We start from the raw sequence: 15,850 nt of genomic DNA, 5'->3' as shown, positions 1-15,850 counted from the left end.
CAACGCAATGCGATGCACACAACACAGAAAATAAATTGGGCAATGACAAACGTGTGATCAAAATTTTGATTGATTTTAACATTTACTTTTTAGATCTGCGTCAGGTTACGGTCTTGACATCGTTACTGCTACCTCACCGAATGACAGTTTGGGATAAATTCGATTAATTTATAAATACTGCAAATAAAAATATTCATCTATAATAATGATACAAGTTTGCTCTACTTTAAATAAGCTTTTGGAATATCACTAACATAAAGCTCGCAGAATTGGATTGTATAGCTTTTTTTTCAATCTTCGATGGTTACGGTTTGACGTGCCAAAATTTCGCGACAAACTTTAAGTGTTTGCAAACGTCAATATTTACGAAAAATATCATTCAAGATAATATTATAGTACAGCTGATACACTTAATTATGTTTTTAGTGATTTTCAGTTTTCTTTAAACAGAATACATATTGAAAAAAAGATAAAAAGTATGTTCAACTCTCTAAGCGACACTCCTGAAAAGTCGTCAAACGTAGGATTGAAGTAAGAAATGAAGGTCAAAATCAAGTTACTCGCGATCAAAACTGTACGTATCTTAAAGTTAGTAATGCATAGTTACTCCTGTAATTTTATTAGAATTAATTTTCCCCTATCATGTTATAGATTTATAAGAAAAGTTTGAAGACACCATAGGTTAAAGGTTCTAGAGATTTGCCCATATATATATATAATAAATTTTTGACGACTGTTTGGAGTTTAATGGTACTTTTAAATGTTTAGAATTCTAATATTTCTCTAACTAAATATTTATTCAATACATTTGTTCTTTCTGATTGTTTCAATAATAGTTGTCAACGGAGACTCTGTGAGACAGCTCTATAAATAAGTGCGTTAGAGAGAGACAATTAAAACAAAGCAAATGGCACATGTTGAATATATAGATACTCATGAAAAAGGTTTTTATTTTCTGTAGAACTAAGAATTAACGACAATTCATTCAATAGATAAAAAAATTATTAAACTGAACATGCAACTATGTAAACAGTTCAATTTTAATTAAAAATATTTTAAATTAAAATTCCTAATTTAAAATTCCAAAATTTTCTTAATCTAAACCGAACAATATAAAAAAGAATCCCGTCATACTCATTCGATATTTGTAGAATAGACAACCTTGCAAAGTCAATAAATTTCATTGTTTAGGCTGCGACATTAAATAGTTAAGCCTTTTCACAACCGAATCTGAGCTATCTTTACCCTGATAATCCATCTTGCCTTGTTCCCATTTTTTCATTCCCTGATAATCTCCTACTTCAGCTCCTGGAAGCTTTTTGCCGTTATTTTCATCAGCAAGTTCCTCTTCAGGAGTATCCGCATTCTTGTCTTTTGCTGAATCTTCAGATGCCCCTTTAGTTATTGGGAGGGTTGAAGATTCCTCATCTGTTTTATTGTTTACATCTGACTTAGTTTGTACTGAATCGGCTTTAGCTACTTCTTCGACATCAGCGTCAGAACGGTGGAAAAATTCAGCAGATTTTCGTCTTCTGGCTTCTTCAATGGGTCTTGATGTTTTCTGAAGTTTCATTTCTGTCAAGGGGAGTCTTACAGATACAGGTGTCAAAAAGAAATCAGACTCTGACTCAGTTGGTAATGGGTAGAAACGAAGAAGTTCTACAGCTGACAGCTTTTCCTGAGAACTGGCATAAGTTTGAGCTTTCTGCAAATAAAAAAATAAATGTGTTTAACAATCGAAATATTAATAGAAAAACAGTCGTATTTTAAACCGAAAATAAATATTGGTAAGACAATCGTTTTACAGGTAACTTTGTAATTTGGTATCAACTTAACAACGTATTTCAATCGGTATTTGAAATATTTTCGTTTTTTAGTCAAAATGTCGAGTGAATATTTATGTAAATATGAGCCATGACACTCATGCTTTTAAAGACAAAATATTTAACGAAAAAAATAGTTTTGGCTATAACTTTGTATTTGGCATTAAATGGAAAGAGAATTTTAATTAGTTTATTTTCAGTTACTTTTCAAGAACTTCAATAAAACGTTTAAAGTTCACGATCACGATTTTAAAGTATTAAGAACAAGAGAAGATTACGAAAATGTGTATGTTTAAACGTTGTGTGTAAAAGAACTAATTAAGTTTCAGTTGACAAAATAATATTTTTTCATGACTGAAAAAAAAAAACATTTCTCAGAGACATGTTTCTGAAAAAGAATTTCGGGGGCTTTTCTATGTTCGGTGGAAATTGGATTGATTTTAAAGTTATATAGTATAGCTACTGGATACGGCTATGATGCATCAAACTCATTGTACATATATTTTACCATAACACGTACTCAATGTAAGAAAATTAAACGGTTTTAGACACTATGTCTGATGTAAAAGGGAAAGGAGTTGAGAAGAAACGGTAAAAGTTCATTTGGCACCTTGGTGCTACATCACTCGCCTGTTTTAAAATAAAGATAAATTTCTGGAGAGTAGGTTTTGTAGAAAGATCCAAGGTACTTGGTATACTTAAGTTTGTAGATATACAGGGTGTTTATAAAATCCCGGACCCATTTTGATGTTTAATAACTCATAAAATAATAAAGATAGATTAAAATTAATAACATAAATGGCTATATAGACTCAAAAAGTTTCGTGATCCTTGTCAATGAACTTCCATGCGTGCCCCCATCGTCGCACGGAGAATATCAAGTCGATAGTCAATTTCACGCCAGGCAGAGGCAAGCCTGTCGGCATCCACAGAGACTATTGCGGTTGTAATTCCGGCTTTTAGGTCATCAATGTTCGACACGATCCTCCTGTAAACATTGTCCTTTATAAATCCCCAAAGAAAAAAGTCCAGCGGCGTTATATCAGGTGATCTGGGTGGCCAAGAAATTGGACCTCCTCGCCCAATCCATCTTCCTGGAAAATGGTCATTCAAAGAACTATTAACGATGATACCCCGATGAGGTGATGCACCATCTTGTTGCAAAAAGACACGTGGCTGAAGCTCTTCTAGTTGTGGAAATATGAAGGTATCATCGAATACGAAGGTATATGTGGGTATCATCGTTCGTAGGTTCACTATCATCGTACAGGAGGATCGTGTCGAACATTGATGACCTAAAAGCCAGAATTACAACAGCAATAGCCTCTGTGGATGCTGACATGCTTGCCGCTAGGCGTGAAATTGACTATCGACTTGATATTCTCCGTGCGGCGAAGTTCATTGCCCGAAGCACGTGGAAGTTCATTGACAAGGGTCATGGAACTTTTTGAGTCTATGTAACTATTTATGTTATTAATTTTAATCTATCATTATTTTATGAGTTATTAAGCATCAAAATGGGTCCGGGACTTTATAAACACCCTGTATTTTGTATAACGATTGTAGTGTGTCTACCACCACAAAAATACAATTCCAATTCACTATAGTATATAAGACATGTTAACTCTGTTCTATGATAGAGTACCTTTCAGATTATTTTCTTTCAAATGAATTCTCATTTCTTCCTTCGACAGTTGTTTTTAAAATTTTTTTAAAAATCAATTTGCGAAATCCACTTTTTCGTCATCTTTTTTCCTCCGAAATTTTTAAATTGTGACATCCGTGAATCCATGGTATGTATTAACTGCAAATTTAGACGAACACATGCAGTGAATTTTCCTTTTTCATTTAAGATTCGAAAGAAAAGTGAATAATTACACTATTTTTAATTAATTTTTAAACGTTTGGAAAATTAAAAATTTCTGTTTCCCTGGACGACCATTTCTACTCTCAAGGCGAGATTATTCCATAGTCCCGGAGACTCATGAGCTTGAGGTTAAAGATGGGAAAGAATACCAGTGCTAGGTGATATCGAAATTATTATTATTGCGATTTATCGTAAAAAATATTGATGTTTCAAGATCTATCGTGATATTTTTCAGTATAACTAATTTACATATTTTTTTTTACATCGGACAATGCTTCGTCGCAATATTTTCTCTTTCATCAACCGGTAATCTAAAATAATGTTGCTTTTAGCAGAATATTTTGTTACTAACTGGCGAAATAGAGAGCTTCTTTTTCGAAAGCTCATTTATAAGTATTCATGTTGAAACGACAATTTCTTTGTTTAGGTCTAAATATTTCGGAATCGATAACAAGTGTTGCTTTGATACAAGTGTTTTTATCCGCCAATATATCTATTATACCACCACCTCCCCCAAGTTAAATAGTGCCAAGCAAAGTAGTGCTCAACAGCCTAGTCGCCAATGTCCTTAAATAGTGAAATATTGTTGTAGGAAAATGTTTTCTTCTATTTCCTTCTCGGCGAGGTTTTACTTGCGATATTATTGCTTGTCGGTAATTTCCGATTCCATCGTCTATCTATATTATCATATTTGTCGATTTTTCTCTACATTATAGTTTGCTTCGATTCTTATTAAATAGAGAAGTATTTTGATATTTTTTTGTGGCGGAAAATGCGTTTTTCAGAGAGAGCAGAGAATAGGTTTCATTAAATACTCTTCCCTCTAATAATCATGTTTGTTTGATGATTAACCCCTTCCTTCTCGCTCCCGTAAAAATGACGGGGTGAGATTTCGCCCTCTATTTCTCGCTCCCGTGATATTGACAGACTGGAGCGTTCAGTAGTAACGCGCCAATAAGAATAAAACTAATTCATTTCTTTTGCCTGGAAAGCATTTAATTTCTCATTTTACACACCTGGTGGCAGTACCAGGATATTTTTAAGGTAATTGTAGATAGTTTATTTTAAACTAGTTGCAGCACTAATCAAATACGTAATACAAATACAAAAGCCAAAAAATAGGCATTTTTATGACAGTTTTCTTGAAAACTAACCGATCGTTAAGTGGTTAATCAGCTCCTATTCTGCTCTGATACTATCAGTTACAGAAAAGAAAAAAAGAGTTTAACAACACTGTCATTGGAAATTTCATTAATAAATTCAAAATTGATTAAACTCCTTTAAGAAAGGAAATTACTGATGACAATGTTATACCATTAATTAATGGTTTGAAATATTTTTTAATTTTGTAATACCAATTAATTGATAATACCAATCATATCACTACAGGTATTCAAATATATTTTTATGCTTAAAATGTACATTGTGCAAAGACGAGGAATGAGAGGTACACTTGATTTATCTATAACTGTCTGGGTTATTACAGTTTTACTTCGGGTATTAACTTTATATAATAAGAGAAGGTAATTTCAGCTTTATTTAAGGTATAAATTTAAAAGGATCTGAATTCAAACAACATTACCTGTGAGAGCTGTCTCAAAGCATTGCCCCTGAAAATTTTGATCCATTTATTCACGAAGTCAGCATAAGTTGGATGGACATTAGAATGAGGGCAAATTAATCCGGTAACGTTAAAAAACTTTACGTGCCACGGCTTAGAAGTACCATGAAATTGTACTATCTTCACATCCTTTCCGAACCTAAAGAGTTTATACATTTTTAAAAATAAGAATTATGCATAAAATTTAGCAATAATAAATATACAATGCACTTTCAGAAATGTAAAAACAAGTTAAATATAAAAAAATATGATTCTGAAACTGAAGCTTAATATGATAGATGAAATTTAAGAGGACATAACAGATTTTGTTGAATATTCTGATCAAAGTAACGTAACCTTTGTCCATTATAATCTGGTATTGGACTGGAGCTATCTGACATGCAGTACATGTTGAAGGAAGCTCTCTCGTAATGCTTTGTCTCCCATTATCAAAAATGAAAATTGAGCTACCAGATAGTTAATGTATAAGGCTAAAATTGAGTTATTTCATATGTAATGTATGCGGTAAAAATGTAAATGTAGATTCCTATGTAATGCATGCAATAAAATTTGTAATTGAACTATCTCATGTGTAATACGTGTAGTAAAAAAGGAAATGGTGAAAATGGTAATGGAGCTATCTTATATGTAATGAGTGCGGTAAAAAATGGAAATGGAGCTAGGTTGCTTACAAACTTTCTTTTGTAAGTGGTGTTCGGACTTAGAGGGAAAAGGTGAAAGCCAATTCTCTCCTAATTGGTCAATCACAAAGTGCTTTTTACATACTTAATGTAAAGAAATTGCTTTATAAGCTAAGTATGACGTGAAAATAAAAGGTGCTGCTTCGATCAGAAGATTACAGCCCCCACAAAAGAATTGTCCATCAGGAAGCCAAGTAGCCCTAGAAAATGAGGAAGACGTTCACTCAGACAACTTGATGACCTTTCATAACCGTCTTTGAACAGCCGGCATAACTACCAATGTCCAACTTCGTAGCCTTGTAATTTTGAACCCAATCCGGAAGGTAAGGGACCTCCAGGATCAATAATTTGGGAGAAACTTTGCCTTCGAGGGAGGATTCTTTGATGAAACTAACCTGAATTTGCGTTACATGGAGAGAGGAACCATGGAAACCTGGAATGGTTTGTCTGACAGCAAGGGAACTCTAACCAATGCTCCGTCGGCAATTGAGGATATTTTTACGTCATCACTGTGGTCGGTGGTAGCCGGTTGCGGAATTCGTATCGACCAGCTATCGTTAGGATTCAAACCCGGTTCACTTTTTTGGGAGGCGAACGCTCTATCCCCCGAACCACCGCGGCTCTGGCTTGATGACATTGAAAAATAACTAATTGGAAAAACACAAGCATCTGGCAGACTATGTTGGAATAAACTAATTTGGACGGTCTAGGCCTGCCCTGGGCTGCAGTACCAGGAAGAAATAGCATAAAAAATATAAGGTTGTCTTGAGATATCTGAAGAGAGTAATCTCTCTGAGAAATTTGAGTTCAATGCTTTTTGAAAAGCTCTAATTAAGAGTGAGATTATTTTGTTTAGCCTAGAGATTACACAATTATTCATACAGATATTATGTTTGGTCTTCTCAAAAACGGCTATGTTAAGTATTCTAGAGGCACTTTAGATAATATTTGGCCAATTGAGTAACTTTTACTGATTCGCATCTGCTGAATACGATTTTCAAAGCTGGCACTCCCAAATTCCGACCGGAAAGTTCAGCATTTAAGATGGTGTGCGTTCACTTAGTTTTACTATGTTTTGTTTCACGAGACTATTGTTTTTGTATTTAAGAGATATTCTTGGTGTTATTTTTGCTGTAATAGAACGCAGTAATAGTTGTTATAAACTATTTAAATGATTATTTAGTTGCGTTTGTTTTGTAAAATAATTGTTAAAAATGATAATTTCGTAAAAAACAGGCTTCATTTCTTTTTTTTTTTTTAAAATAAAAGCCATATTACTTCCTAATATTTCAGTTAATTGTGCCAAAACAATATGAAGATGTGTTGTGAGGCATTCAAGTATGCGTTTAAAAGAGTGAGTGGTAAGCGCCGCTTGCTGGAGTAAGTTGGACTCCCTGTATGCAGAACTGTGCATGCCTGCTTGTCACATAACAAATTTTGAGTGCAGTGATTTTACGATTTTGCTTGCACTGTAGTTGCAGTGTTTTTAACAAATTGTTTTTACGACATGAACCAGGAAAGTTTATTTGTTTTAACGGTTCGTTGTCGTGTATTTTACACGGAATTACAACTTCGTAGAGTTGATGATCGACCTAATCTGTGCATTCTTTGTTCAATATCGAAGGGCAAAGACATACTTTAACAATAGAATATCAGGTTCTGAGATATTGAAATCTTGTGTAGATCGAGTTTATAACAATGCTTATAAACAGAGTTTCGAAGTTTTCATGTAAGGACGTCCTTTTTTCTCATCATAAAAGACTAAGCTCGCACACAACCAAATCTACGTACTAAAGAGTAGGTCGTACGTATATGTACTAATACGAGAAGTAACACGAAAGTACCAAATTGAAATCACGTATGGGGGATCAGAGTAAGTACGGCTTGTCTCATATATATATATATATCACGATCTTGCCTGAACGACTTAATAAATTGTGTTCTTCCATAATTTGGAGACATCTTCTGTAGTAAAAGTTTATAGCATCAGAACCCAGTGAGAATGACTCGTGATAATTAGCTTAATCAGTGTAAGTCACTTCATTTGTAGAATTTTTTAAACGATGCTTTTTAAATTTTCAACTTTCAGGGGAAAATGAATTCTCTTAAAAAAGTGATAGAGCTTTCTTCTTAACTAATGTTTTATTTAATAACTATTTGGGATACATTTCGTTGGAAGAAGACAAAAAAAATAATTGAGAAGGTGAATATAATTTTAATCCAAGGCAATGAAAAGTTTAATTAAATATTTGTTAATAGAAAATTCTCAAGATATATGTAGACTTTTATACTGAAACATTGTTACGTCTGTGACAGAACTTACTTTTTAAAGGCAGGAGTGTAGGTGTAACTAACATTTGCCATCAAATTGTAAATAAAGGAGAGCTTTTTGTTGATATCGTTATTCCATGAATTAAAATACGAGTTTAGTAGGCCCTGGTCACCGCCTATAAGGAGAAAGAAATTAATGTACATATAAACCATTCTATGGATGGACATATTTTGCAAATAAAAATATTAAGTGCAAATAAACATATTATAATAAAGTGAAACAATCANCTTTAGCTACCTCTTCGACATCAGCGTCAGAACGGTGGAAAAATTCAGCAGATTTTCGTCTTCTGGCTTCTTCAATGGGTCTTGATGTTTTCTGAAGTTTCATTTCTGTCAAGGGGAGTCTTACAGATACAGGTGTCAAAAAGAAATCAGACTCTGACTCAGTTGGTAATGGGTAGAAACGAAGAAGTTCTACAGCGGACAGCTTTTCCTGAGAACTGGCATAAGTTTGAGCTTTCTGTAAACAAAAAATAAATGTGTTTAACAATCGAAATATTAATAGAAAAACAGTCGTATTTTAAACCGAAAATAAATATTGGTAAGACAATCGTTTTACAGGTAACTTTGTAATTTGGTGGCTATATCTTTGTATTTTGGCATTAAAGGGAAAGAAAATTTAAATTAGTTTATTTTCCGTTACTTTTCAAGAACTTTAATAAAACGTTTAAAGTTCACGATCACGATTTTAAAGTATTAAGAACAAGAGAAGATTACGAAAATGTGTATGCTTAAACGCTACGTGTAAAAGAACTAATTAAGTTTCAGTTGATAAAATAATATTTTTTCATGCCTGAAAAAGAAACATTTCTCTCTTCTGAAAAAGAATTTAGGCAGCTTTTCTATGTTCGGTGGAAATTGGATTGATTATAAAGTTATATAGTATAGCTACTGGATACGGCTATGTTGCACCAAACTCATTGTACATCTATTTTACGATAACACGTACTCAATGTAAGAAAATTAAACGTCTTTAGAAACTATATATGATGTAAAAGGGAACGGAGTTTGGAAGAAACTGTAAAAGTTCACAGTTAATTAGTTATTAAGTATTACAGTTTTACTTTAGGTATTAACTTTATATAACAAGAGAAGGTAATTTCAACTTTATTTAAGGTATAAATTTAAAAGGATCTGAATTCAAACAACATTACCTGTGAGAGTTGTCTCAAAGCATTGCCCCTGAAAATTTTGATCCATTTATTCACGAAGTCTGCATAAGTTGGATGGACATTAGAATGAGGGCAAATTAATCCGGTAACATTAAAAAACTTTACGTGCCACGGCTTAGATGTACCATGGAATTGTACTATTTTCACATCCTTTCCGAACCTAAAGAGTTTATACAATTTTAAACATAAGAATTATGCATAAAATTTAGCAGTAATAAATATACAATGCACTTTCAGAAATGTAAAAACAAGTTAAATATAAAAAAATATGATTCTGAAACTAAAGCTTAATATGATAGATGAAATTTAAGAGGACATAACAGATTTTGTTGTATATTCTGATCAAAGTAACGTAACCTTTGTCCATTATAATCTGATATTGGACTGGAGCTATCTGACATGCAGTACATGTTGAATGGAGCTCTCTCATAATGCTTTGTCTCCCATTATCAAAAATGAAAATTGAACAACCATATAGTTAATGTATAAGGTTAAAATGGAGTTCTCATATGTAATGCATACTGCAAAAATGCAAATGGAGATGTCTTATACTTATATAATGCATGCAATAAAATTTGTAATTGAATTATCTCATGTGTAATACGTGTAGTAAAAAAAGGAAATGGTAAAAAATGGTAAAGGAGCTATCTTATATGTAATGAGTGCGGTAAAAAATGGAAATGGTTGCTTACAAACTTTCTTTTGTTAGTGGTGTTTGGACTTAAAGGGAAAAGGTGAAAGCCAATTCTCTTCTAACTGGTCAATCACAAAGTGCATTTTATGTACTTAATGTAAAGAAACTGCGTTATAAAAAGCTATGCATGACATGAAAATTAAAAGTGCTATTTCAGTCAGAAGATTACAGCCCTCACAAAAGTATTGATCTTCAAGAAGCCAAGTAGCCCTAGAAAATGAGGAAGACGTTCACTCAGATACCTTGATGACGTTTTATAACCGTTTTTGAACAGCCGACATCACTACCAATGTTCAACTCCGTAGCCTTGTAATTTTGAACCCAATCCAGAAGATAAGGGACCCCCAGGATTGATAATTTGGGAGAAACTTTGCCTTCGAGGGAGGATTCTTTGATGAAACTAACCTGCAATTGCGTTTCATGGAGAGGGAAACCACGAAAACCTACCATGGTTAATTTGACGGCAAGGAGAGCCTAATCAATGCTCCGTCTACAATTGAGGATATTTTTGAGTCATCAAAAATATCCTCAATTGTAGACGTGGTCGGTGATAGCCGGGTGCGAAATTCGTATCGACCAGCTATTGCTGGGATTCAAACCCGGTTTATTTTTTTGGGAGGCGAGCGCTATATCCCCTGAACCACCACTGCTCGGCTTGATGGCATTTTATTTTACTGTTAAGTTGAACAGTAGACCCAATTTTCGGGTTTACGACTACTAATGTTCAACAACGTAGCTTTGTAATTTTGAACCCAATCCAGAAGACAAGGGAACTCCTGGATCAAGTATTGGGAGAAATTTGCTTTCGTGGAGTATACTTTTTAATGAAGCTAACCCGCATTTGCGTTACATGGGGAGGAAGACCACGTGAACCTCCCATGGTTAGCTTGACGGCAAGGGGACTCTAACTCATGATCCGTCTACCACTGAGGATATTTCACGTAAGCACTGTGGTTGCTGCCAGCCGGATGCAGAATTCGCATCGACCAGCCATCGCTTGGTTTCGAACTCGGTTCACCTCATTGGAAGGCGAACGCTCTATCCCCTGAGCCATCACGGCTCGACTTGATGACATTGAAAAAGATTTAAAAACATAGCAAATAACTATTTGGAAAAACACAAGCATCTGGCAGACTCTGTTGAAATAAATTCGTTGGGACGGCCTAGGCCTGCCCTGGGCTATAGTACCAGGAAGAAGTAACAGAAAAAATTATTAGAATGTCTTGAGATATCTGAAGAATAATTTCTATGAGAAATCTGAGTTCAATACTTTTTAGAAAGCTCTAATTAGGAGTAAGGCTATTTTTTTCAGTTTAGAGATTACGCAATTATACATACAGATATTATATTTGGTTTGGTCTTCTCAAAAATGGCTATTTTAAGTATTCTAGAGGCATTTTAGATAATATTTGGCCAATTGAGAAACTTTCACTGATTCGCATCTGCTGAATACGATTTTCGAAGCTGGCACTTCCAAATTCCGACCGGAAAGCTCAGCATTCAAAATGGTGTACGTTCACTTAGTATTACAATGTTTTGTTTCACGAGATAATTTTTTTTTTGTATTTAAAGGAGGTTTCTTGGTGTTATTTTTGTTATAGAACGGAGTAATAGTTGTTATAAAATGATTATTTAGTTGTGTTTGTTTCGTAAAATAATCATCAAAAATGATAATTTTGTAAAAAACAGGCTTCATTCTTTTTTTTAAAAAAAAAAAAAAAAAAGTTATATTGCAGATTATATTTCAGTTAATTGTGTCCAAACAATATGAAGATGTGTTGTGAAGCGTTCAAGTATGCGTTTAGAAGAGTGAGTGGTAAGCGCCGTTTGGAGTAAGTCTGTTTCCCTGTATACAAGACTGCTTGTCACTGAAGAAATCTTTATTGCAGTGCTGTTACGGTGTAGTTGTAGAGTTTTTAACAAGTTGTTTTTATGACATGAACCAGGATAAGTTTATTAATTTTAACGGTTCGTTGTCGTGTATTTTCACGAAATTACAACTTCGTAGTGTTGATGGTCGACCTAATCTGTGCATTCTTTGTTCAATATCTAAGGGCAAAGACGTATTTACTTTAACAATAGAATATCAGGCTCTGAGATATTGAAATCTAGTGTAGATTGAATTTATAGCAATGCTAATAAACACAGTATCGAATTTTTCATGTAAAGACGGCCCTTTTTCTCATCACAAAAGACTAAGTACGTATAGAACCAAGTGTAGGTACTAAAGAGTGGGTCGCACGTATACGTACTAATACGAGAAGTAACACGAAAGTACCAAATTGAAATCACGTATGTGGGATCAGAGTCAGTACGGCCTGTCCCATATATATTTTACCATTACCGTGTGCCGTAAAAGGAGAATCGCTTGATCACGATCCTGCCAGAACGACTTAATAAATTGTGTTCTTCCATAATTTCGAGACATCTTCTGTAGTAAAAAGTGTATAGCATCAGAACCCAGTGAGGCTGACTCGTGATAATTAGCTTAATCAGTGTAAGTCATTTCAGTTGTAGAATTTTTGAAGCGCACCTTTCAGGGGGAAAAGGAATTCTTTCAAAAAAGTGTTGTAGTTGTAGTTTATTTACGTCGCACTAGAGCTGCACAATGGGCTATTGGTGACGGTCTGGGAAACATCCCTGAGGATGAGCCGAAGACATGCCATCACAATTTTGATCCTATGCAGAGAGAATGGCACTCCTGCTTCGGTAGCCCGACGACCTGCACGCGAAGTCGAGCACTTTACGGTAGAACAGTTTAACGAGGACCAATACCGCACACCCTCGGTCCCTACGCAGACTGATCCAAGAGGTCACCCACCCGCACACTGACCGCAGCCAGTGATGCTTGACTTCGGTGATCTGCTGGGAACCGTGTCTTAATGATCAGTCCACTGCGGGACTTTAAAAAAGTGATAGGATTTTCCTCATAACTAATGTTTTATTTAATAACTCTTTGGGGTAAATTTCCTTGGACGAAGAAGAAAAAAAAAACAATTGAGAAGGCGAATATAATTTTAAACCAAAGCAATAGAAAGTTTAATTAAATATTTGCTAAACGTGTCCCGGTGCATATTTATGGAATGAATGTTGCAAAAATAGTGCATAGGTTGCACGCGATAAATGGAAAATTCTCAAGATATATATAAACTTTTATACTGAAACGATGTTACGTCTGTGACAGAACTTACTTTTTAAAGGCAGGAGTGTAGGTGTAACTAACATTTGCCATCAAATTGTAAATAAAGGAGAGCTTTTTGTTGATATCGTTATTCCAAGAATTAAAATACGAGTTTAGTAGGCCCTGGTCACCGCCTATAAGGAAAAGGAAATTAATGTATAAACCATTCTATGGATGGAAATATTTAGCAAATAAAAATAATATCAAATGTAAATATATATATTATAATAAAGAGAAACAAGTAGTTTAATAAGTGTCTTGACAGATAATATTTTGTGCGAATACAATACGTGTCATTTATTAATCAGTAACACTGAAGAAATTAGGGATGAATTAGCAAAGGATTCTCGCAATAGAAAAAGAAAGAAAGAAAGAAAAGTGAAGTTGAGTTGCATATTTGTGTAAGGTGATGAATTTAGCACTTGTAAACTAATATTTCTTGTTCTCAAAATAAAAACGAAAATTCTATAAAATGGGCTTTTGAGTCAGTTCTTGATATTTAGCGTCGCTAAATGTCAAAAACAGTTAATTAGTGCTGAGTCATTTTGAGAGTATATGTCACTTAATAAAACAGGGAGCAGCATGAAACGTGTGAAGAAAAAGACGGAAGGTCATACAACTGTTTCGGTGTTATAAACGCAACTAAGCGTCCAGAGGGCGCTTAACCGAAGAGAAACTTTCCATGGTAAAAATTATCTCATTAAGAAATTTAAAATTTAACGCTTAGAGAAAAGCGAGTTTAGGTTAACCTGCAGTAAACTATGAAGTTTCCAATACTGGAAAATGTTTCAAAATGCAAACAAATTATGAAGGGATTACTTAGGATTATGCTGTAGGCAAGTTCTAGTACACTAATTTGTTTGAATTTTGATATTTCAATATTTTTTTCAATACTTGAAATTTTATGGCTTATTCTAGATTTACCTGATGAACTCACTTTTCTCTGAAATTTAAATTAATGGAGGTGAAACAGAATTAGTCATGAAAAGTTTTTCACATGATATAGCGTCCTCTTCAGGCACAATCTCGGATATTAGATGTAGTAATATTCTAGAAATATTACGTAGAACATGATCTTTTGTTGTGATTCCGAATTAGACAAGAAGCAATCTTGATAGGCACCCGAAAGACTACTAATTTTATCTATCTCTTACCGTAGTGATCATTGATAAATTAATTGCAATTATCTTATTTTTTAATCTACATAACATAAATAGTACAGTAACAGTTTCTACATAAATCATTCAGATATCATGCTTGATTTTAAAGTGGAAATGACAGAGAGGAAAAATTTAGCTTTATCATTTTAACAGCAAAAGGTTACTTTGAAATTTTACACTTCAATGCAACACTTACAATATTTTTTATAGTTCCTTTATTTTTCTTATACGGAACCTAGCGAATTTTTCTGAATGTTACTTTGATCAAGACGAGATACTGGATTAGTATAAGGTTAATGACCTAGTATATATTGCGTAATTAGACTGTGACATTTCAAAGACTCTTCAAGCTACACTAATAAATAATCAAAACGAGGACTTCCAATAAAATTTATATAATTAAGACGTGCATTTCATACATAAGGTATAGGATCAAAAGTTATTTTCATCAGTTGTTACCTTCGCCGGCTCCCTGCTTGTCCGAAAATTCCAGTAGTTGCCAAAATGTATGATCAGACGGTTGATACACAAAAACTCCACTGTTAAAACAGTCTGGCCAGCCAATATCAGGAACAGCGGACAACTCTTCACGATCAAATAACTCGTCACAATTTTGAACAACCTAAAAATATTGGTAAAAACAATCTTTGTCATAAATATTCGAATATTTAACATTACGTGGATTGACACAAATTATATAATTAAAATTGGATCTGTTTTGGAAAAGTTAAAAGTGACAGAAAATTTCTGAAAAAACTAAATCGAAATCTTACTGCTATCATCTCATTTCTTTCATTCAGCTCTGTACACTCAAACAAATGAAACATTTATTGAAGTGTAACAAATACGTACCAATGTATCAGGATTCAAATAGACACATTTATGGAATTGTTTCAGCCTCCACACATTCAGCTTATCGAAAGATATCCCTAGATCTGGTTGCTCCAAGAGGGCTAGTTTTGTGGTACCCAAGGAATCTAATTGCCGGACAGTTTGCACCACATGAAAAATTGCAGACAAAGGCTCCCTAGAAAAGGTAATAAAGTTTCATAAACTCCAGCAATAAAATATGCATTTAACACTAGATTGCCTAAGGAAGTCATTTTGACTGCTTTTAATTTCAATTAGAAAAACAATGATGTATATAATGACACATTTTCTTGGAATTTTGTGACTTTCTGTACAACATATATTTTTTTATAGTTAATATTTATTAATAACTTGTTACATAACTGTAAATAATATAAAAAATGCTAAAAATTAATTTTAAACAAATTTATTTGCGCATTCACAATCCAGTCATTTTGTCTGCTTTTAG

The 15,850-nt window shown here is 33.7% G+C and overlaps 1 protein-coding gene across 2 annotated transcripts in view; it reads right to left on the bottom strand.

Annotated features, from left to right (window-relative positions):
* Positions 1-930: 930 nt before the first annotated feature.
* Positions 931-15,850, bottom strand: part of LOC107441673 (uncharacterized) — a 29,591-nt gene continuing 14,671 nt past the window's right edge. For both annotated transcript variants that reach the window (XM_071183299.1, XM_071183300.1), the window contains exons 3-7: positions 15,385-15,559; positions 14,992-15,154; positions 8,315-8,438; positions 5,273-5,450; positions 931-1,705 (exon numbers count right to left, since the gene is read on the bottom strand). In XM_071183299.1, coding sequence (XP_071039400.1) covers positions 1,181-1,705; positions 5,273-5,450; positions 8,315-8,438; positions 14,992-15,154; positions 15,385-15,559 — 1,165 coding nt within the window. In that variant the 3' untranslated portion in view covers positions 931-1,180. The remainder of the gene's footprint in view (positions 1,706-5,272; positions 5,451-8,314; positions 8,439-14,991; positions 15,155-15,384; positions 15,560-15,850) is intronic.

The sequence above is a fragment of the Parasteatoda tepidariorum genome, chromosome 7, assembly GCF_043381705.1.
Source record: "Parasteatoda tepidariorum isolate YZ-2023 chromosome 7, CAS_Ptep_4.0, whole genome shotgun sequence".
Classification (NCBI taxonomy): domain Eukaryota; kingdom Metazoa; phylum Arthropoda; class Arachnida; order Araneae; family Theridiidae; genus Parasteatoda; species Parasteatoda tepidariorum.
Note: the sequence above shows the minus strand (reverse complement) of the source record. Positions and strands in the feature narration are given on the sequence as shown.